Source organism: Melanaphis sacchari, unplaced genomic scaffold (assembly GCF_002803265.2).
Source record: "Melanaphis sacchari strain LSU unplaced genomic scaffold, SCAv2.0 Contig50_pilon_pilon, whole genome shotgun sequence".
In the NCBI taxonomy this organism is placed as follows: Eukaryota; Metazoa; Arthropoda; class Insecta; order Hemiptera; family Aphididae; genus Melanaphis; species Melanaphis sacchari.
In genome coordinates this window covers 232,381-253,730 of record NW_020271344.1, presented here as the reverse complement: position 1 = coordinate 253,730, position 21,350 = coordinate 232,381, and the positions used below count along the sequence as shown (strand labels likewise).

Genomic DNA, 21,350 nt, shown 5'->3' with positions numbered 1-21,350 from the left:
TCGCACACCTATGTCTATAACACAAAGTTAGAATATTTTGAACGGTTATTAAAAAAACTTAAAATATTTTCACTTCTTTATTACATGATATCAATATTCTAAAATTTAATTATTTCAATGATTCCGCTAAAACCACGGCAAGGTCGATTAAACAAAATATTATAATCTTATTGGTTTATTTTCAGCAGATTTCATGATATGACAAAGAAGTGTGCGAAGGTCGTAAACGGTGTTACAAACTACAATTATATACACTGAAACCTCTATTAATGGACACCTCTCAATAGTGGACCCTTCCCAATAGTGGACACTTTAAAATTCCGCGGCAAAAATGTATACACATAATAGGAGTTATAACCTCTTAATAATGGACACTGTTAATAGTAGATCTGGACCATATCGAAAATTTTTAAATAATAAAAATACTATATTTATCTTTCATACATTTTGTTTATATTTTATCTTATTCTAAAGGTTTTCCTATTCAAAAAATGACAAATAGTTCGGTTATGTGTTCGGTCATCAGTTGTGTGCTGCACATTGTGTGAACACGTACCTATGTTACAATTTTTATATCCACTTTTTACTACAAAATATCATATATATATAATAATAAATTAATATTTCGATATATACCAATTTCAATGTATATATATATATATATGTGTGTGTGTGTGTGTGTATGTGTATAACCAATTTTCTATAGCATCTCTCTATAGTGAACATTTAGTAATTTCTTGTAAATGTCCACTATGTAGAGGTTTTCTCAATAGTGGAAAACTCCCTATAGTGGACATTTTTTAATTCTATAAGTACTCCGTATAAGTCGAAATAACGTGTATGTGGTCCGGTGTGGACCTTTCCAAAACATTCCAACGAATCATACATTTATTATATTCCATTTTAGATAGCCATGTGAAATAAAATATATGATATGCAGTAGCATACCTGTGGGGACGGAGTGTCCCGGTGACCAATGGATGATAATATCACAAACATATGTACATTGATATTAATATAAAATGTTTTAATATTTGCGATGCGTTTATTTTTATTTTTAGTTCTTAAATTTCATACTCAATATATAATATTTTATTTATTGATACATACATACTGAGAATGAATAATTGTTGTAGGCCGTTGGGGGAGATTTTTACCATAGAAATTATTCCACCATTAAGCTACTAAAGAATGAAAAAATATTCCACTCTTCACAAAAACTACCAAGAAACTTTTTATATGGTAATAAACGAAATGATAGAAAAATCTACCGCAAAAAATTGCCATCGACATACTGTGAGACGTTCATTGCAGACATTTTTCACAGCGATAATTATTGTATACGGTATAAAATATTAGATCATCATAGGTATAGGTTTTTAATTTTTAATCAGGTAGTGTTATTATATTTATTTACTTGGCCTGCTTGAACTGCTCTAAATGTTGTATGTATCTAAAATATTTAATATATTTATATATTATATATTATTTACGAGCACTCGTAATGTACATTATTTATTATACAATATTTATTTTGTAGTTTATACTTAAGATGGTAATTTTTTACGTCGTTTATTTTTAGATTTAAAAATGAGAGAACGAGAAAAGTAAATATTATATAAGCCAACTGATTTTAGAATTATATTTTGGTAAGAAATAAAAAAGTCTTAAAGGCTTCCATGTAGCTCTATCTATTGGTAGTGAATTGAATCTAATTTGTACTTAGAAATATTTTGTAGGTATACGTAGTTTATTCAAGTATGACGGAAAACTTTCAATAACAGTCGAACGATTTAAAACAAAAGTACAGTATACAATATTTGCTCTAATGTCATGAAGACTATAATGCCAATAAGCGGACAATTGTTATCATTATATTATAATTTTTATCTGTCATGAGTAGTTTTTTAGTCATAGCGTATGTAATGATAGCCATTCATAACCGAGTTATACAAAAAAAGTGGCATCATCATAATATTTTATACATTCACTATACTATTATAAATACGGTCACACAGATGTTTACATTATGATCATGGACATCTGTGGTCAGTTATTGTTATGTTGATATCTTCACATGAAAGGGTTAACCCTGCCGGCCGGGATGAGACCCATCGACCATCGGCGACTCGGACTCGACTTCTTTCTCCCTGTATACGCCTTTGGTCGTGGTATATGTTAAATGTAAAGTATATTTGTGTTATCCAATAAATTGTGTACGTGTTAAATAATAAAAGTTCTGTTTTTATAGTAATAGTGTATATCCCGTGTTTTTTTAATTAATATAAAACCTGCACATCACTCCTGCGTTGATAACCAAACAAGGGTAAGTCAATTTGATATATATAATAATATTCTTATATGTATAATGGTGTATGTACAGTGTACACATTACATATAAGAGGGCAGTAGTCCAGATCGTCCGCACAGCAAATATAAGAGGTAAACGCATATAGGTATATACGTTGTGCGAGCGTGTCTACTTCGTATTACTATACGTATTACAGTTTTTACGTTTACCATATAAAAATACACAAGTAGTTGTTTGTAATTATTATTTATTAAAATGATGTATACTTTAACTGGTATGTATTAAATTTACCTTAACTTGAATTTATGTGATTATGCTTAAATTATCCATGAGCTGTCATGATTTTGACACATGAGTGATGGATTATGCTACATGCACCATGTGGTTACTCTAATAATTAATTACAATACATTTATACCAGTAGGTATCACATAAACTAAAAATTTTAAGGTTCTTTATTATTATAGTAATTCAAATAGTTTGTGTCATTTAACATACATTTATATATTGATTTTGAAGTCTGATCAATGATCATAATAATATTTATTCTTCAATGAAAATAATTTTGTGACAAGTTAATAATATTGTTGCACTGATGATAATATATATTATTCTTTAAATAAATATTTACCATTGAAGATAAAAAAAAAAAAAAGATATTAAATATTTTAGGCACATTTTAATCGTGTAAAATTAAGCAATACAATGCATTTATACATGTATAGCTTGGGTTTCGTTATGACATAACTACATTTATATCCACAGTCTACTTGGAAACAAATACATTTTTCACATGTTCGCAAATCATTGTTCTTTTGGACTTAAAATGTAATATCGTGGAGATCAGATATGCGAGTTACGTTACAAGTTATTATGTTACGAATTTTGGCGGTGTTTCTGGAGATTTTTATTTTTATATTTTATTACATTAATTGTAAATATTACAACTTACAAGAAAAGAAAGTTTACGTAATGCCCCTCTAAAAAATCCTTTTCTGTTGTTTATACGATGGCTGTAGCGGGAAAGAAAAAAACCAACATCCATGATAGGCTTATTGTATATAGTAGATCAGCTGAGATAAACGCGGAGTTACAACTACTTTTATTACATAAACCGGTCACGAATGTGCTCTGAATATAAAAGGCGATATTGGATTTATGTGTGTAGACTATAGGTATATTGTGCTTGTGTACATACCACTTTTATAACTACTATACCCATAGAATTAAAATAACTTTAAAATGAGTCTTCGTATTTTATCATAAATAAATCGTATTGTTTAGTGGGCATAGAAACGACCTATCTACTACATATAATTATGTGTTTTACATTTTTTGTAATTATTTAATATGTACCTACGTCAATAGGAAGTGACGAATTGTAAAATTAATAATATCAAGCATTAATACATTATAGATAGAACCCATAAAGTTTTATGTGTTAAATAAAATTATGAAATCTATACATAAATAAATTATTAATGTATTATCACATTAATATAAAAATATTTTCAAAAATATAATTCTGTAGAAAATAAATAAATTTAAAAAATAAAGATTACATATCAATATTTATTTTTGTAACCCTGAAAAATATGGTCATCATTAATAGACAGATATAATGTTAATAATATATATTCGTATTATACATTATTAATAGAATAATACCAATTCATAATTATTTTTTTTAATTTATTGATTTTGAAAAAAAAATATAAGAATCTATTGATTAAATAGTTAGTTTTTGCATTCATATATTATATATGTATATAAATCTATGCGTATTATTAACATTCAATTTAATTTTAAAATTAATACTAATGTATAAATACATTAATAATTATTAAATGTAATATTTTTAACTATTTTTCACGGATGTCACCGAACATCTTTATAGTTTGTAAGTTTTTTTAAAATCTTTTAATAATTTTATATATTTTCTAGACGATCCAAATACATGATATTTTATTTGTTATTAATAATCATGCGGAAATATGTATTGCATATGTGTTTTGAATGATAAGTGTAAAGACATGAAGAAATAAATTTTTGAATATTGGACTCAGACCGACTTTTAGAATATCAATACGTCGTTATAAAACGAATAGATTTTCAATTCAAATATACAAAAATATGCATGTAATGTATATAAATTATCCAGAGAATTAGTAATAACTGTAATTGAACGTTTGCCAGATTTTTTTTGTTTTTTATAGAGTGATGACTGATGAAGTGATGAGATTTAAACATGTGTGGACAAATTTGTTAAATTTCATTAACCAATTTGATCGCTTTTAGCTAAGTAGGTACACGATTGTTTAACGCTAACAAAAGTAAGAAATATTTTTTATTTAAATAGACCTATTATATATACATTACTAATTGTTGTACGTATAATAATGACGTAATAAATGGAATGCAGACAAATATTTTCAGTATCAGACTATTCAGACTGTTAAGACTCCATGACTGGCGTCATACAATAATAATTACGAGTATAATTGTAATTACGTAATACAAATACGCACAGATGTCGTATGTTATAGTACAATACTGTGTACAAATATCGAAAAGTTGACAACTTGTACGACGAAAATGACATTGAGTTTATACTTTAAAGTTAAATCACGTTCATCACGCACTAAAAACTTCATTATGTTTTCGCAGTTGGTCGTGTTTGAAAAAAAATTGTCAAAAATAAACAATTTTTTCGAAAGTAATAGTAGGTAGGTATCACCTACATAATATTATACGAGTTTCGCTAATGTCTACACGAGGTCCTGGACATGAACTGTCATCCGGCCACCGGTATAATAATACGGATAACTTACTGTATACCATACAAATAAAACGATACAATACAGCACCATATCGACGGTATGTCGTGTGTGCGCAGCTGCACATGGTATTTAGCCGCACACACGCAACCGTTGTTATCGTACGAAAGTGACGACGACGGGGCCCGCTGTTTTTGATTTTTTTTTTTGTCGTTGCAGCTCATATGCGTACACGCAATATAGGTGATATGATGTGATTATTATGTTTTACGTTTTTATTGTCATGGGTTTTGTTAAATGTGTCGAATTTGACGGTTTCAGAGGCTGCGTATTATACTCGTGTTGCTCTCTCTCTCAAAAAAAGGTAAATTAGACTGATATTCAATTCAAAAAGCATGCTGATCGTTGGCTATACCCTGTATACTCATGTAACTGTAAACGCCATTAATTATTATTATAGTTTATTATAAACTGATAAAAATTTTAATCTTGCGGTTTACAAGTTCTTGGCTTTGCAAAAAGATTTTTTAAATATTCGTTATCAGCTTAGGTATTATAATATCTAAGACTTAGGTTTTAGTAGCGGTCATAGCGCTAGACAACGAAAAATTATTAGAAGTCAACAGAAAATATATCTTATAAACATCATTTGATCTGTAAACAAATTAAGAACTTAATTTAATAATTTTAATACAATTTTGGTTTTTTATAGTAAAATAATTACTGATCAAATTTTTTTAACAGATACTATATGAATATATTATTATAAATGATAACAAAATGTAATAATATTGTCTACAACGAGATTTTATATATTTTCATTATTACTAACCATGACTATGTAGATGCAGTAAAATATTAAATTATAATTGAATACTAATTGGCAATACCGATCATTTTGTTCTAAAACATAGATAATAAATTACAATGTTACTTGCAGGCTGCAGCTCGATTAAAACGTACCCTATATAGACCTTTTAATTAATTTGTACAAACATACTAGGGCTATCACCTATCAGATCGGAGATAAGGTACACCGAAGGGTATCGGGATACAGTTATTCACCTATTACGAACAATTATTTTCCAGATTCGGTAGTGAACGGGTATGCACTGGTTTGGAAAGCTTGCATGGGCAGTGTGTACACAGTACAAACTCCGCCGCACAAGCCGAGATAATGGAAACACGTAAAGGCTGTCCGAGGGTCAAATCACATCGTTAGGCGACGACGACGACAAAAACTAATAACATTATTATGATGTACACCGTCGCGACCGATACATCACAATAACCCGTCGAGCCGAGAGACCTTGACCTTCGGCCGAGCCACCGTCGCCGAAGACGGCGGGCCCGACACGTCCGCGTCAATGCCACCGGCGCGAAAAAATGTTTACGAAAACGACGAAAAAACCGAAAACAAAAACGTATATCACAACGTCTAATAATAATATGCATAAACGCGCGATACGAGAACGAAATAAAAAACAACAAAAAGCCGATATACCGTTACGAGTACGAAAAACTGACACGTCTGTCACGATAGCCACGCACACACACGCACACACACGTATATAATATATCTATTTATATAGAACATGCGTTATAATATATAATATAATTTACGGTGACAGGTCCGATAGCGAACATAATATCTGCAAGTCGTCCGCTGCCGTTTCGCGACCCACCGGCACAAAGCGTTTGCGGCGGTCTACCGCATTGAATCGTAGCTGAACCGCGAGCGCGTCCCGCCGGAGCAGCGGTTACCGCGGTACACGTGTACATAACAACACAATACATGTTTAAGGTCCATCCGTGCGACCAGCTCAACCGCGTTTACCTCTGCCTGTTACCGGATCGTCCCGCGATGTCCGGCGGTTTCCGCGCGGCGGCGGCGTTGCTGGTGGTCGCGGTTTTCGGCGCGGTGGCCGGCTCGGACGCGCCCGCGTTCGTGGCCGCGTACTCGCTAAGCGGCCAGAACGTCGAGTGGCCGTGCACGTCCACCAAGAGCGTTTACGCGGACACCGGCCGGTACGTGGCCAAGAACGTGATCGCTACCAGGGTCCAAGTGTGGGGCGACCGGGCGTTCGTGCTCACGCCCAGGTTCCGGTCCGGCGTACCGTTCACCGTGTCCGCTGTCCGGCTGGAATGCGAGCACAGGTGCTGGCCGGTGCTGTCGGCGTACCCGTGCTGGGCGCTGCACGACGAGGGCGACCCGAACGCCATACAGAACGCCGTTGACATTTACTTGGACCCGACCGGCTTGCTGTGGGTGCTCGACAGCGGGCTGGTCAACACCGTGGAGCAGCCTGTCCGTCGGACAAAGCCCAGGATATTCGCCATAGACGTCAAAACCGACAAGGTCAGTGTCACGAAATTTGTAATTCTTTCTATTGCCGGCATAAATATGTCATCAGTTTACTTTTGGATTGGGTTAGTTAGAGGTCAGTTACCTTTGGTAATAGGTATACACAAATGTAAATTCTAAATTAATATTTTCGCGTGTTAAAAAATAAATTCCAAATAATATTTTCAAGAAGTACATTTGAATACCTACACCTTTTCTTTGCCGAGCACATCGGTAGGAAATCTTTAAGCGTGGGATTTATAACTATTAATTTTTCCGATTGAAAGCGAAAATAAAAAATGATAATTTATCGGTGAATTTAATGGTAAATTCAATCAGTACGATTATTTTTTGAGCAAACCTGTAATATTTCTATCATTTAGGAAGTGGGAATATTTTTTTTTTGCACAATAAATATTTTCGTTTTGCATAAATTGCAAAGACGAGTGTAATACACGAACACGATATACGTTTTTCGCGGATTAATTACATCCGAACCACAATCAATAAAAACAACATTTCAACAAAATATAATTCATACATGATATGCGATATTCCATATTTATTGGACCATCTGTCTAGGCTTAGTTATGTATTATATTTGTGTAAGCTATTGTATGATAATATTTTAAATAACGATTGGCAACACATAAAGTTATGATTGATAATATTATGTAAATAACCGTATTAAATGCGAAGCGGCTAAATGACATGTTATTATACAAGAAATTAGGGAGATAAATAACTATTATAATATTATGGCCTGACTCCCTAGAACAGCATACTTACTTCACCCTTAATGTCACATTCATCCAACCAAATTTATCATCGGTATTTTGATTAACCTGCACACAACGCTAAACAAATTTATAGATGAGTGTATGCGTATTCTTTTGTATCGAATGTCTTCGACTTGGCAAAATGATTTAAACATTATGCGACTGCGTAACATCGTATCAAAAGTTCATGACAAAATCCAATAAGAATCTAATTTCCCTAAGTATATAAAAATAAACATAAATCCCAACGACGCAAATATTTTATAGTCTGTGGTTGTTCGCTAAGTGTTTTTAAATCGTTTTCTCGTATATCTGAATTTTAGAGTTTATCCTTATATTTCTTCGAAACTATCTACGCGTAGTTATGTTTTATGTAACAAATCGACTCGAGAAGAGCCGTTTTTATAAATTTTGTATTATATTAGTATGCTGTTACGGCGTCGTATCAATACACAAAAAATATATGAAATTGAATACTCTGTAGCAATGAAGCACATAATATAGACTTATTTAAACTATATAAATAAAAGATCAAAAGACAATAATATAATGTATCTATTTTAAGTACAAACAATATATATATAAATATTTTAACATATATAAATAATATAACCTATTTTTGACTCTATAACAGTGTATTAATATTATCAATGCCACTGTTTGCTGGTATTGTTTTCAAAAAGCAATGTCTTTGACCGCAATATGTTATAATATTTTATGCTTGGTTTATGTTTTAAAACTTTAAATTCTAGGCTTTGATGGGTAGGGGAGCATACCGCTTTACGGTTTCTGATGATTTTTAAATTTTCACCAACCATTCCAAATTTGGAGAAATCCTAAACACGACACTGACATTAAATCTACAAGAATGGTATCGCAATAGAATCTTATTGTACGCATTTAGTTATGTTAGTATAGTCATTATATTATAGTCGGTCGAAAGTGTCTCTCGTACCACCCCTGTGTAGCTGCTAGATATAGAGTATATTATTGCTGCGTGATAATTTATAATCTGTTCAACGCCAAAATGGATTTCCCGAACCCTTCTCTTTGTCCATTATACGCACCCTCTAACACTTTCAATTGACCCCCCGTCGAGTCCAGACTAACCGCGTGCGACAATCACGATATCTGCCGGTTCGTTGGTTTCCCCTCTCCATTACCAATACTCTTGTGCCCAAAACATCGGTGAAAATAGCGTTATTGCTTTAGGGCGGCAAAACTTATGTCGTTGTAATTTAAATTGTCTCTGTCTCTCTGTATAATACTATATTATATGTAATATAATATAGTAAAGGGGTTCATTGGTGCGTCATTGCATGTCAACTTCCAAAACGATAGAACAATAATGTATATAGGTATATAGGTATTATATATAGAATTTAGTTTATAATAAACACGCATGTGAGGTACGATAATAATTAATATTATTATGTATAGTTTTAAGTGACAGGGTTTAACTTATGGAACTTGATACCCATAAATACTGTTAACATCTATTTTACAGGCAATATGGCAACATTTTAGGTTAATAGAAAAGTTTAAACACCTGTTACCGAAAAATGTGATCAGAAGAATATTTTCAAGATGATGTCACATTGTCGTTTTTATAAAAATATATTCTCTAATAAAGAAGTTTCAATAAAATATGTTATATATAACATATAATAACTAGTAAAATAAAATGTGAAATGCTGCAAAATATCATAGCTCAGCGTTAAAAAATATTTTATAAAAAGGATATGCCGCTATCTTGAAAATATGGACACCACAATTTCGATTTTGTGTAGTGGAATTTCGTCATATTTTTCAATGTTTATAAAATAATCAGATAGGGTATTGTATATAAGGTATTACGTCTTAGAAGATGTCATATGTAAAGGAAGTAGTTAATAACACTGTATGTATTTTATTAGCTCTATTAATTTTGTTGTATACCATGTTATGTTATACGAAATCACTATATTTCCATGTATTTTATAATTAAAAATTTTCTTAAATTAAAAATGTGACTACTGATTCCAAAATCCTATCGAATTTTTTTTTGAAAACCCCGCACTTAATGCATTGCATAATTATATATTATTTATTTATTCATGTAGGTATATACAATAATATTGCTTATACTTATCAGAACGTATTTTCACGTACAAATAATATATATAGATTCCATAAAATCATTTATACACTGACATGCATATATTTCACAATTAATATTGTATCAATAAATAGGTAGACAATAATTTAAGTAGAAATTACGCTTAGATTTAAATGTACCTTATTTTAAAAAGTAACTTAAAAAAAAAAATATTAGTTTGTTTTAATTAAATTTCAGGGTTTTTTTTCAGCTATTTAAGATTTGTATTTTTATACACTTTTACATTTTGTACTCAAATCGTAGAGCTGTTAAAAATAGTTTCACGTAATAAACAATGTAAATTAAAAGATAAATAAATAAATAAAATAAATTAAACATCGAAAAAGACATGGGGAAATTCAAAAACTCATTTAATTGTGTATTAGATTTTTTTTTTTTAGCTTTTAGTACATAACTATAATAACTCAACAATTATTTAAAAGATTTTTACTATGAAAAAAGCACAAATAATTGGCCATATAAGGCATTTTAATTCGATTGCATACTTGCATACTCGTACCTATATTATTTTGTCGAGTAAATTGACCTCCATAAAACCAAAAAGATAGTTAAAACACATTTAAAATTAATTTATATTTTATACGTTTACTAGTACTGTTTAATATCTGTATGTGTAAATATTTAAAAACTAATTTTCACTTTATAAAACCTGATTACTTCGTGTGATAAAATCCATAGTATCTATTCGATTATTTCAGATACCATAAAGACCTTTATCTGAAGATAGCAGATTTGCATAAATAACACTCATTTAAAATAATAACAATCTATAGAAAAAGGGTATTTTTTTTGTTTTCTACATAATTTAGATTGTATCTTTGTTTTAATAACAAATAGGTACTAAACTGGCCTTATAAATGTGTTTGCAATAACATCGTCGGGCAGTTAGATTAGAATTATAGATGTCTATCGTCATAAATATAAAATATGCTCTTCAGGATTTAAATAGTTTCAAATTAACTATACAATGTTTAAATCAATATAAGATTTTATTTTGCACTTACTTTTTAGTTTCATTAATGTTTGCAATATTATTAATAAATAAAACTGCATTTTCTCTTTCACATCTCAAATAATATTAACAATTTAAAACATTGTGGTGCTAATATTGTATACTTGGTTTGTTTTTAATACTTTCTTAAGATTTTAATATTATGCAAGTTAATAAAAATTAATTTCTTACTGACTGGTTTCTTTTTACATAAAATAGTTTAAAATAAAATTATATCTAATTAAAAACCAAAAAACGAGTTGACAAAAAACTATTTTTTTCTTTACGATTATTATGTAATGTCAATAAGTTATCTGTATTTTTATTTATTTTAATAGTATAATTTAAGAGAAATTATGAATAATGTAGCTTGCACGTTTAAAAAATAAAAGTTTAATAGTTCATAAAAAGCATTACCTCTATACATTTAAAAACACTTCTTATATATTAAACAATTTAATTTTCATATTAATTTTTATTTTATTTTTTAAACACGTGAAATAAATTCATTTTTTAAATTGAGATTTTGCATTACTATTTGAAAATAAATTACAATTATTTCTTCAGCAATATATTCATAAGGAAGATACATTTTTAAATTTAAAATTGTTTCTAAATTACTATTGCATAATTTAGAAATTGATTTTTTAGTAGAGTAAGTAAAAGGACATAATACTCGTTGAGAAACTATTTTAGTAGATATAGTTATAAATAATAAGTATATACTATATGTTTTAGTACTATAAGTTTTAATCTAATTATAAATTAAAAGAAAGGAATAATTTATAATAACTTTGATAGACTATGACTGGCATAATGTAATTGTTGATATAGGAATTGCAGTTGGTATCAACATTATTTATATATATAAATTATAGTCGTGAACTTCCTTCAAATTTGGCCCTGATCACCGGTAGCTATTATATGGTACCTACACCGAACGATATTTTATTGAAATAAATAAACAGAAGAATTAATAAAACCAGAAACGCTATTTAAAGCGATAATATTTTATGGTCGTAAAATAACAAAATACACATTGTGAAAGATTTCTGTCTAGTAGTTACTATTATAAATCATTTTGGTTAATTCGTTAAGTCATATAGTTACAGATATACAGATCATATGTCCTCGGTTTATTAGATCTGTCTAGCCATGACCCATAATATGTGGTCACAACAAAAAGCTTAAGGCGACAGATATAGGATGGAAATAACTTAAACTGTATAAATACTTGCACACAATAAGTTACTTAAATTCTACATTCATTCTTGGTATAACTCTGCTAGAATTGTACTACGATTTTAAACTATTTTATACCAAAAGTTAGCAAATAGTTAGCAAATATATTCTGGAAGTTATCAAATAATTTTGAAAGTGTTCATGATTAGTTTAAATATATACGTATCTTAGATCGAAAATATGTAATCCGTATAAAAGTTTTCAATATAAATATTAAAATAAAAACAAACGAAATCAAATGCTGATAAAATTGATTTTTAAAGTTCTTAAATTGTAATTATATAATGTAGTTTACATTAAAATTTCGTATAAATATAACATAATATGAACCGAAGTGAAAATGAGTATTGTGCATGATGTACATTATTTTAAATACACAATAAGTTTATAAGTATACTTTAATATTATAAATATCAAAAATAATATTTAGTTCAAGCTACTACGCTTAATTGCTTCGATTTATTTATTGGTTAAGTAAATAGACATTATAAATGTAATTTATAAATACGTACTTATAAATGTAACTAAAATTTCGTTTTATTAATTTAAATACTATTTATATAGCAATGTCGTTATTATAAAACATCCGTTACTTTGAAATTCATAAAATTTTCTGTTAAAAATTTAAAAAAAAAGTTTATTGTTTGTATTTATAAAATATTGATATATTTTTATTAAAAATATATATTTGTTTATGTAGCAATGCGTAATATTTTGTATTGAGTTATTAAAAAAAAAAAAAAAAAACTAATAGTTTGTAAACCCAGTTTGTATTAGTTATTACAGCTTCGGCATTTCTTAGCAAACCATAATAATATTACTTTGATTGTTTTTTTTCGATTCGAGATTAGTGCAGTGCATGAATTTCCACGTTATTAACATAATACTATGACTACTTTTAATTGACCATGATCATACATTCTTCAAGAACAAATAATATATCGCCTATTTTATTATTTTTGATAATCTATAAACACGATAACAACCGCCTGCCTTGATCCCGTTTTTCAACCATAAAAAAATTTCATTCCAATTCTACTTTTGATAAATTAGTTGAGATTTTTTTCATTTACCTATTATTAATCGTATATCACATTTTTATATTAACATGTATATAATAATAATATATAAATTCAGGAGCTGCAGGGGTAAGCGCTCGACCGGCACCAGCTGCGAACGAAATTGATATTGATTAGCAATAAAAGCAAGTGAATTTCGAATTTGTGTTCCAACGGAATAATAATTGTTATTGTCGAAAAATGATTTACAACTTACATGTGCTCGACATGCTTGCGGTACTGTAGCAGGGACATAACACCCCGCCTCTACATGCGTTTAATATATTTTAACACATTATTGTATTATAATAATATTGTTTTAACACGGTATAAAGCATCCATAACCCATTTAAAAACGATTACTGTTAACGGCAATATTATGTAGATGCAGTTTTACATATTGTTTATATAATATTACATGTATATATACGCATGCCAGCCACCACGTTAATGAATAAGGATAAGACGATTAGATCCAGGCAAATATGAGTGCAATATTATAATTATATTAATACGATAAAAAAATTAGCATATTATAATAAAAAATTATATATTATAAGCATGTGAATCGCAGTGACCTGCAGTTAATGGCAAGGTCCAAAACGCACGACTGCAACGAGCTAGGATTAACGATCTAAATATAAATATGTATTGGAATAATTATTCGCCATCCGAGCGACAATGCCCCAGTCTTCGATGTGCTGTAATAATCCAATTCCCAGGATACGACAACTTAGATTGTGTAATTTATAATGGGTAAATACCTACTATTTAGAGGCATTCACGGTGAACATTTAGTTAAATTATTTTGGTGTGGTGGAAACAGGTTAAGTTACATAAAGAAAGTTACCCGCACTCATAATTATTTAAATCGTCTATTACAATTTTATTTGAAGAAGTGAAAAAAATTAACTTTTCTGATTGGAAAACAAAAAGTTCTATTATTTTTTGAAGTCCTACTTGCATATTACTCATAAAGTCATAATTTACGACTAAAGTACAGCTAAACAATTATTATGAATAATGCCATTTTTTTTATCAATAGTTTGTTAGATAATGTGTATTATTATTATTTATTTCAAATATATTCTTTAATTTTTGAAATTATTTCATCCTTTATAGATTTACCACTAACTTATCTGATAGATAAATCTGAGCTAGTTGGATCTAATATCGTTCAGACCGGTCACTTCTATGGCTCACATTTTGCGTACATCAATGTGTTCGTTTACATCACGGCTCATTTAAAATATGTATCATGATAATAATATTATATTATGCTAGCGTGTGTTCGAGGTCGCGTCACGACGCGCCTTTTCGTATTTCGTTATTTTGTCACGGTAATTAGCTTAAAGTAGTAATAATAATACAATACTCGTATAACGCGATCTATATTTAATGATATTATTGTTATAAAATAATATATCCTGTGATATAAATAGTGATAGTAACAATAACAGAACAAAATCTTAATCATATAAGTAATAATATGTCGAGTAAAGTTATGAATAAATATCATGTTTTCATATGAATTATGCAATTAATTATTAAAGTCAACGACAAACTATGTAATATAATACATCATGCTTGATATTTTTACCAAATGCTCAATATCATGATTATATTATACTTTTTATTTATAGACATTTTATGTCTTATAAGTTATAATATTATTGTATTAATTTTTTATAAATGTCAGTTAATGTGTGTAAACAGTATTATGTATATAATTATTATAAAATATTATAAAGAAACGGCTACACAACCGACCGATGTCGTAACGTTTCTCGTAGAAGTTTAAGGTTTTTTTGTGAGACTACAAAGACCCAATTAATTTTAAAAAATGTGTGAGAAGTAAACCGATATTATGTGTTGTGGTGTTGAGAAATTGGAGCAGTTTCTTAGACTATATTTTTTGTTTATTACGCATAAGTACTATAAGTATACATCATCAAACATAATATATTTTTTATTCACATCACATGATGTAGATAACTGTGTGTGAGTGTTCGATATAAACAATATTTCGATTTTTAATAAACGTGTTCTTTCCTGAACACTGTTATTTCTCTACAGTTGCAATATTTCAGTCGCGTAAAACGATATTTTGACGTGTTTTTTTTTTCCTAAAGAAGTAATGAGCAATTTTATTTAAACGGCTCTCTGTAGACACGGAAAGACAAAACGCGTGCGTTTTTTTTTTAGCTAAAAATGTCCTTAATAATTTTGCTTATCGATTTTTTAATCATTTATCGCGTTTAATTAAGATGAGCGAATATAATATCGAATACTTAAAGGTTCGACGCAGATGCCAATTGATGAAATAACTGTACAGTATTGATTAATAATTATTTGAGTTCATTCGAGTGAAAGTTATTTCAAACTATTTTGTTAATACCAAGTATTCAGTACAATAGTACACGTCATAGTTCTGATAGAACACTATATTGTATATATTGTAATACGTACAGCATTACTATATCACACATATAATATGATAATATGCGGTGTTTGTAGTTTATGAAATGATATGAAACTGAAATCCGCTGTGAGTGGTAATTGTAATGTACAGTCGTTGTATTAAAATTTGAATTGTATAGTGGTATTATTCGTATTTACTTTACAATCAATTTTTCATGTACAATATGTATAATATATTTTATTAATTGAAACTTTAAAGTATAGAATTGTGTTCTACTACAATTATAAATCGTACTTATAGGTACGGGTTTAGTTTTCGAAACTCCATATAATGTTTAATACAAATTTACGTAACAATGGTTTCATTTTTCGAAAAGCTCATTTAAAATAATGTATCAAATATATTTAGAGAGTTGAATCGAGTTTAAAACCGGGTTTAAAATCTGAAGTTAATCAAAAAACCAAATAATGTTAAAACCACTTTACTACTCGTAAATCAAAACTCGATAATACAACTGAACTCAGTTTATACCATTACCTGAAATTTTTAAAAAATTAACCAGTTTTTACACTTAATAATAAATGTTATCGTATCTTGTTTCATTGAGTTGTAATATGACAAAAACTGACTCGTAGTAAATATAATATTATTATAAGATCATCATAGGGTTGTAAAATTTGTCATCAACGTATTTATTCTCAATTTTCAAATAATGATATATTTGTGGTATCTATTCGTGCACAAAGAATGTATAAAAAGCGAACACCTTAGATTATAATATTGAATCGTAAATTGCAGAATTACAGCATATTGAAAAATAAAAATATAACCAGACAACCTGAAACAGCCAATACGTGGTTAGATAAAGAAGGAATATAATATAAATCATATTTTATAATGTCGATGAAAAAGAATTTGGCGTGAACGTTTTTTTAGGAACCGTACGAATAACTGTATAAAAAGTAATATAAGTAATAAAAGAAAAATGTCGAAAGCACTTTTATCTGAAGTATGCTGAATGTGTTTCAAAAAAATCAAAATTTAAATGGAATCAGTGGCACCAGTTTAGACTGCTAAACATCAATATTGGTATAAGGACAATAAAGTAAATGTTCTAAAGAATTTTTATGAGTAGTTGAGTATCTCGTGAAGTAAATGGTATATTATTGGAATTTTTCATATATAGTTCCATTTACAAATTTCAAGTCTAAAAATTTTACATTGATATAAATAATATTTTCACAATTAAACATGGCAATATATATATTTATGGAATACGTACAGATGCGTAAATAGGATTCCAAAAATGTATTTGTTCAAATGATTTAAAAACAGATCGATGTCGCTGGACAGGGTGAACATTTTACTGTGAAAAGAATTTAAAAATAAATAAATAAGAATACGTCACGTCCTAATGCGTGTCTCCATCTTAAATGCATACAACACAGCAAAAATATATGTTTAACAAAACCAATTGTAGTTGTAGCTTTATTATTAAAATATATTTACTTAAAATGAAATTTAAATGTATCTATGTTTAAAGTTGGATTTTTATAATATATTGATTTTTAAGCAAATTATATTATTTTCGTTTTTAAATTGAAATATTTTACTTACGCATAAAACTTATTTATACATTGAAATATAAAAAAAATACTGACATAAAAATTAAACAATTTTCTTACACTCTAACTCTAACGTTTGATAATACATTAATTCAGTCTAATATTACAATTATATGTAATAACAATGTAAAATTGGTTTTGCTGAACGCTAATATTTGTTTTATTGAATACTTATTTAATAAGTCTTGACTTATTAACTTTATAATTAACATTAGGTAGGTACCTGAAAATACGCACGTAGTTGAAATTAGAAGTATAAATAACCGTGGTATATTGTAAAGGGACTAAGCACTAAGCCACCCTTTCAAACTTTTGGGAAAGCTTAGTCCTTAGGTTAAACTCCCCCACTATACTACCATATGGCTATATGGGTTTAATATAATGTTTGTTTCGTTTGGATTGCATATATACAGGTAGTCAAACAATTCGACTTGTCGGGGTTGGTATGCTCAGCCAGCCGATTAAACTACATCACGGCTGACTATGGAGTTGATGGGAAAGCGTTTGTGTACGTGTCGGACGCAGCCACGCGGTCGGTAATCGTGTGGGAGGTGGCGGCAGACCGTAGCTATCGAGTGGTGCTGCCGAAGGCGATCACGCACGATTGCACCGGCCGGCGGGACGTGCTTTACATTGCTTTAGCGAGGGATCTGGATGCCGGTGGCGGCTCCCTGTATCTGACATACTTGACCAGCAACCGTATGTACAAAATTGATACTTGCAACCTTCGTCAGGGATGCTCGGAGGGCACCGTCGTCGACCTAGGCCCAAAGCCCGAAAAGATGGTCATTCTGGGCACGGATGGTCGGAGTACCGTGTATTTCCGGTATCGTGGTCAAGGTGACGTGTACGCTTGGGATACAGACCGGTCTGGTGATGGCACGTCATTCGGCTCAGACAGGTTTTCGTTGGTCCGGAAAGCCGATGACTGTGGCCGGTTGGCCACGCAAGTGGCTCCCGACAACCAAGGCGGTGTTCTCTGGATACTTGAGAGTAACTTCCCGGACTACATATCCGGTGCAGTAGGTTGTTTGGGCGCCAATGTTCGCTTGCAACCCCTCATCGCCCAGTGTGGCAAATAATGCATATTATAACAGTTAATGAATGAGTGAATGACTTCGGCTGCCAAATTTCCAGTATTTAATGTTCCAGTAAAACATTTCACCGCAGAGCGAATGCCTTGGATTATTTGTTTTTGTAAAAAATAACAAATTATTTAATTTCAGGTAACTGTTACCGTGTTCAATAAATGTATTTGCATAACTTCTGTGCTTTATAATATTTTTGTTTTGCCAAACTCGAATAATATAAGTATAACTCTCTTGCAGTAGAGTTGATTCGTGTAAAAATTAAATATATAGTTAAATTATCGATTTACATTAAACGTGTTAAAATATTGTAATGTAAGTAATTAAACTTTAGTGAGAAATTTATTTATAACATATTTATAGAATACAAGTAAGGGTATGTATATCAGGAAAATCTACACGTTGAGACACTCTCTGGACATAAAAAACACATGACATAATATAACAACGTATATTTACTATTTTTTTTAGATGTATTTTTTGCATGATATACGTATCGCATATTATTAATAAATAATATGTTATATTATTATTAATTATTATTATTATTATTATTATTATACTAATTATATATTTATTTTATTATAAAAAACAACTTTCATGTCATTAATTATTTATTAAAAAAGTAAATTAAGATTTAAATTTAAGACTAGATTAAATACATTATAATACATAAAGCAGTGTTGTAACTTGTACAAAAAATAAATATATGCACTAATTAACAAAAGAACGACGAGGTGGTTAATTTATTTAAAAACATAAACGTTTTATGCATTTTTTTTTTTTTGGAAAATACTGTTTTAAATTATCTAGGATAGTAATAAATTATTTATTTAAGATCGTAATCAAAATCAACCATAGAAAACGCAAAATTATCTATTTCCTACAAACGCCCAAGATTTTAAACATATAATTACTATCGATAGTGTATAGGAAACTTATTGTTTTTATCAGCACGGACTAATTGCATAATTTTGAAAATATAATGTGGTAAGGTAAATCGAAATATTTCGAAAATTATAAATAGATTATTGTTATTTGCATATTAAATATTATAAATCGCTTTTGCAATAATCACAATCTCACAGTAACAGCTGTATCTACAATAGAACGATGTAATCATTATAATTTATCATCATTCCACAGCTCGGTTGCCTAATACCGGAGAACAGTGGTGGAGGCGACGTGTGTTGAAAATATGGTGATCTGATATTATATTACAGACCAGGTATAGTATATTATACCTATCGTTGTTAATGCAAGTTCACAATATTAAACCGATTAATTATTGATTTGTTTTGTACTGCGAACATTGCACCGTGCATGCTATAGCGAAATATCAGAAGGTTAGAAAATATAGGCGATCCGGAGACGGGACTGCACACGACGTCTATAAAATATATTCATTGCCATAACGAGTACAAAGGTACACAACATAACATACAACAATTATTATATTATTATACCTTCACTTTTAAAAACATTATTGTCGCACCCTTTTCTGATTTCTTCGCCATGTCAAACCTATATTAAAAACTATTTCGTTATTTTAATTTTGTCGTTTTTCGACACAATACATTATCAACATCGTTCTTCCACAATCGTAGTACGAACGTTTTGTAAGATAATACACCCTTGGACGGGCGGGATATCGTTTGGTCCACGTGCAACTATTATATTGTTTTAGTTAGTTACGTATTCGTATTCTAGTCAACTTGGGTTACCAATACTACGGTTACGGTGGTTGTGTCACGCAGGTACACGCGTATATAATATATATTTTGTACGAATACTTATATATATATATATACATTATATAGGTTTTAGGTACTACCTACGACCGCCACGCGCGTAGGTAACCTGCGGTGTCCACCGTCCGTGCGTTGCGCGCACGAATTCGTAAATTATGACAAGAGACAACAGATATTATTATACACTCGAATGGTAAAACAACAGAGGCATAATCGCTGCAGATCGCCTTGAACCACACCCCGTTGAATAATTCGCACTGAAATCCCGCGTGACCTATAAATAATATACACGTCCTAACATAACGGACGCGAGAAATAATAATAATAATATTTAATAATTAGATTTATGCATTTCCACCATCCGCGTGTACCGTGTACGTTTGTGTACCTTATGCATACACGTTTATATACGATCCCGTGAACGTACGCTGGTTTTTTTTTTTTAATTTTTAATTTTTTACCCAGGAAACGGATTTTGTTACACAACAATTATTATAATTACGGCAGTATGCACTGTTTGTTTGAATCACGTATACACAAGTTGTAGCTGGTAGCTGGAGGTATACACCGCGACACGGAGCGTAGAGCGTGCGCGCGACTATTGTTCAAACGTGCAATGAAAATTATTGTTTTTTGGGTCAGTTACTTTTAATTACGTCCAAACATAAAAGGTATATCTAATATTAAATACACACATATAATTATTATATTATGTCTGCAGATCTGATCGACATGTTATTTGTTTAGTTGTGTTTTTCAACTCAAAACTGCTGAACACGCGTGATACAATATTAAAATGTATAA

General features: G+C 29.9%; 1 protein-coding gene across 3 annotated transcripts; it reads left to right on the top strand.

Moving 5' to 3' along the window:
- The first annotated feature begins 5,177 nt into the window (after positions 1 to 5,177).
- Positions 5,178 to 19,286, top strand: LOC112599289 (protein yellow-like). Of its 3 annotated transcripts, XM_025346107.1 has the most exons (4): positions 5,178 to 5,331; positions 5,410 to 5,452; positions 6,178 to 7,447; positions 18,121 to 19,286. In XM_025346107.1, the coding sequence occupies exons 3-4, from the start codon at positions 6,884 to 6,886 to the stop codon at positions 18,787 to 18,789; spliced, it is 1,233 nt and encodes a 410-aa protein (XP_025201892.1). In that variant the 5' UTR covers positions 5,178 to 5,331; positions 5,410 to 5,452; positions 6,178 to 6,883; the 3' UTR covers positions 18,790 to 19,286. The 3 variants fall into 3 exon arrangements, with proteins under 3 accessions (XP_025201892.1, XP_025201893.1, XP_025201891.1); XM_025346108.1 differs by lacking the exon at positions 5,410 to 5,452; XM_025346106.1 differs by having other exon boundaries at positions 5,178 to 5,452.
- The last annotated feature ends 2,064 nt before the right edge of the window (positions 19,287 to 21,350 follow it).

Bases quoted from the DNA above. Each gene is read 5' to 3' on its own strand.
- LOC112599289 (XM_025346108.1), top strand. From the start codon at position 6,884: ATGTTTAAGGTCCATCCGTGCGACCAGCTCAACCGCGTTTACCTCTGC. The intron at 7,448-18,120 runs GTCAGTGTCACG...GCATATATACAG, and splicing joins TAGACGTCAAAACCGACAAG to GTAGTCAAACAATTCGACTT.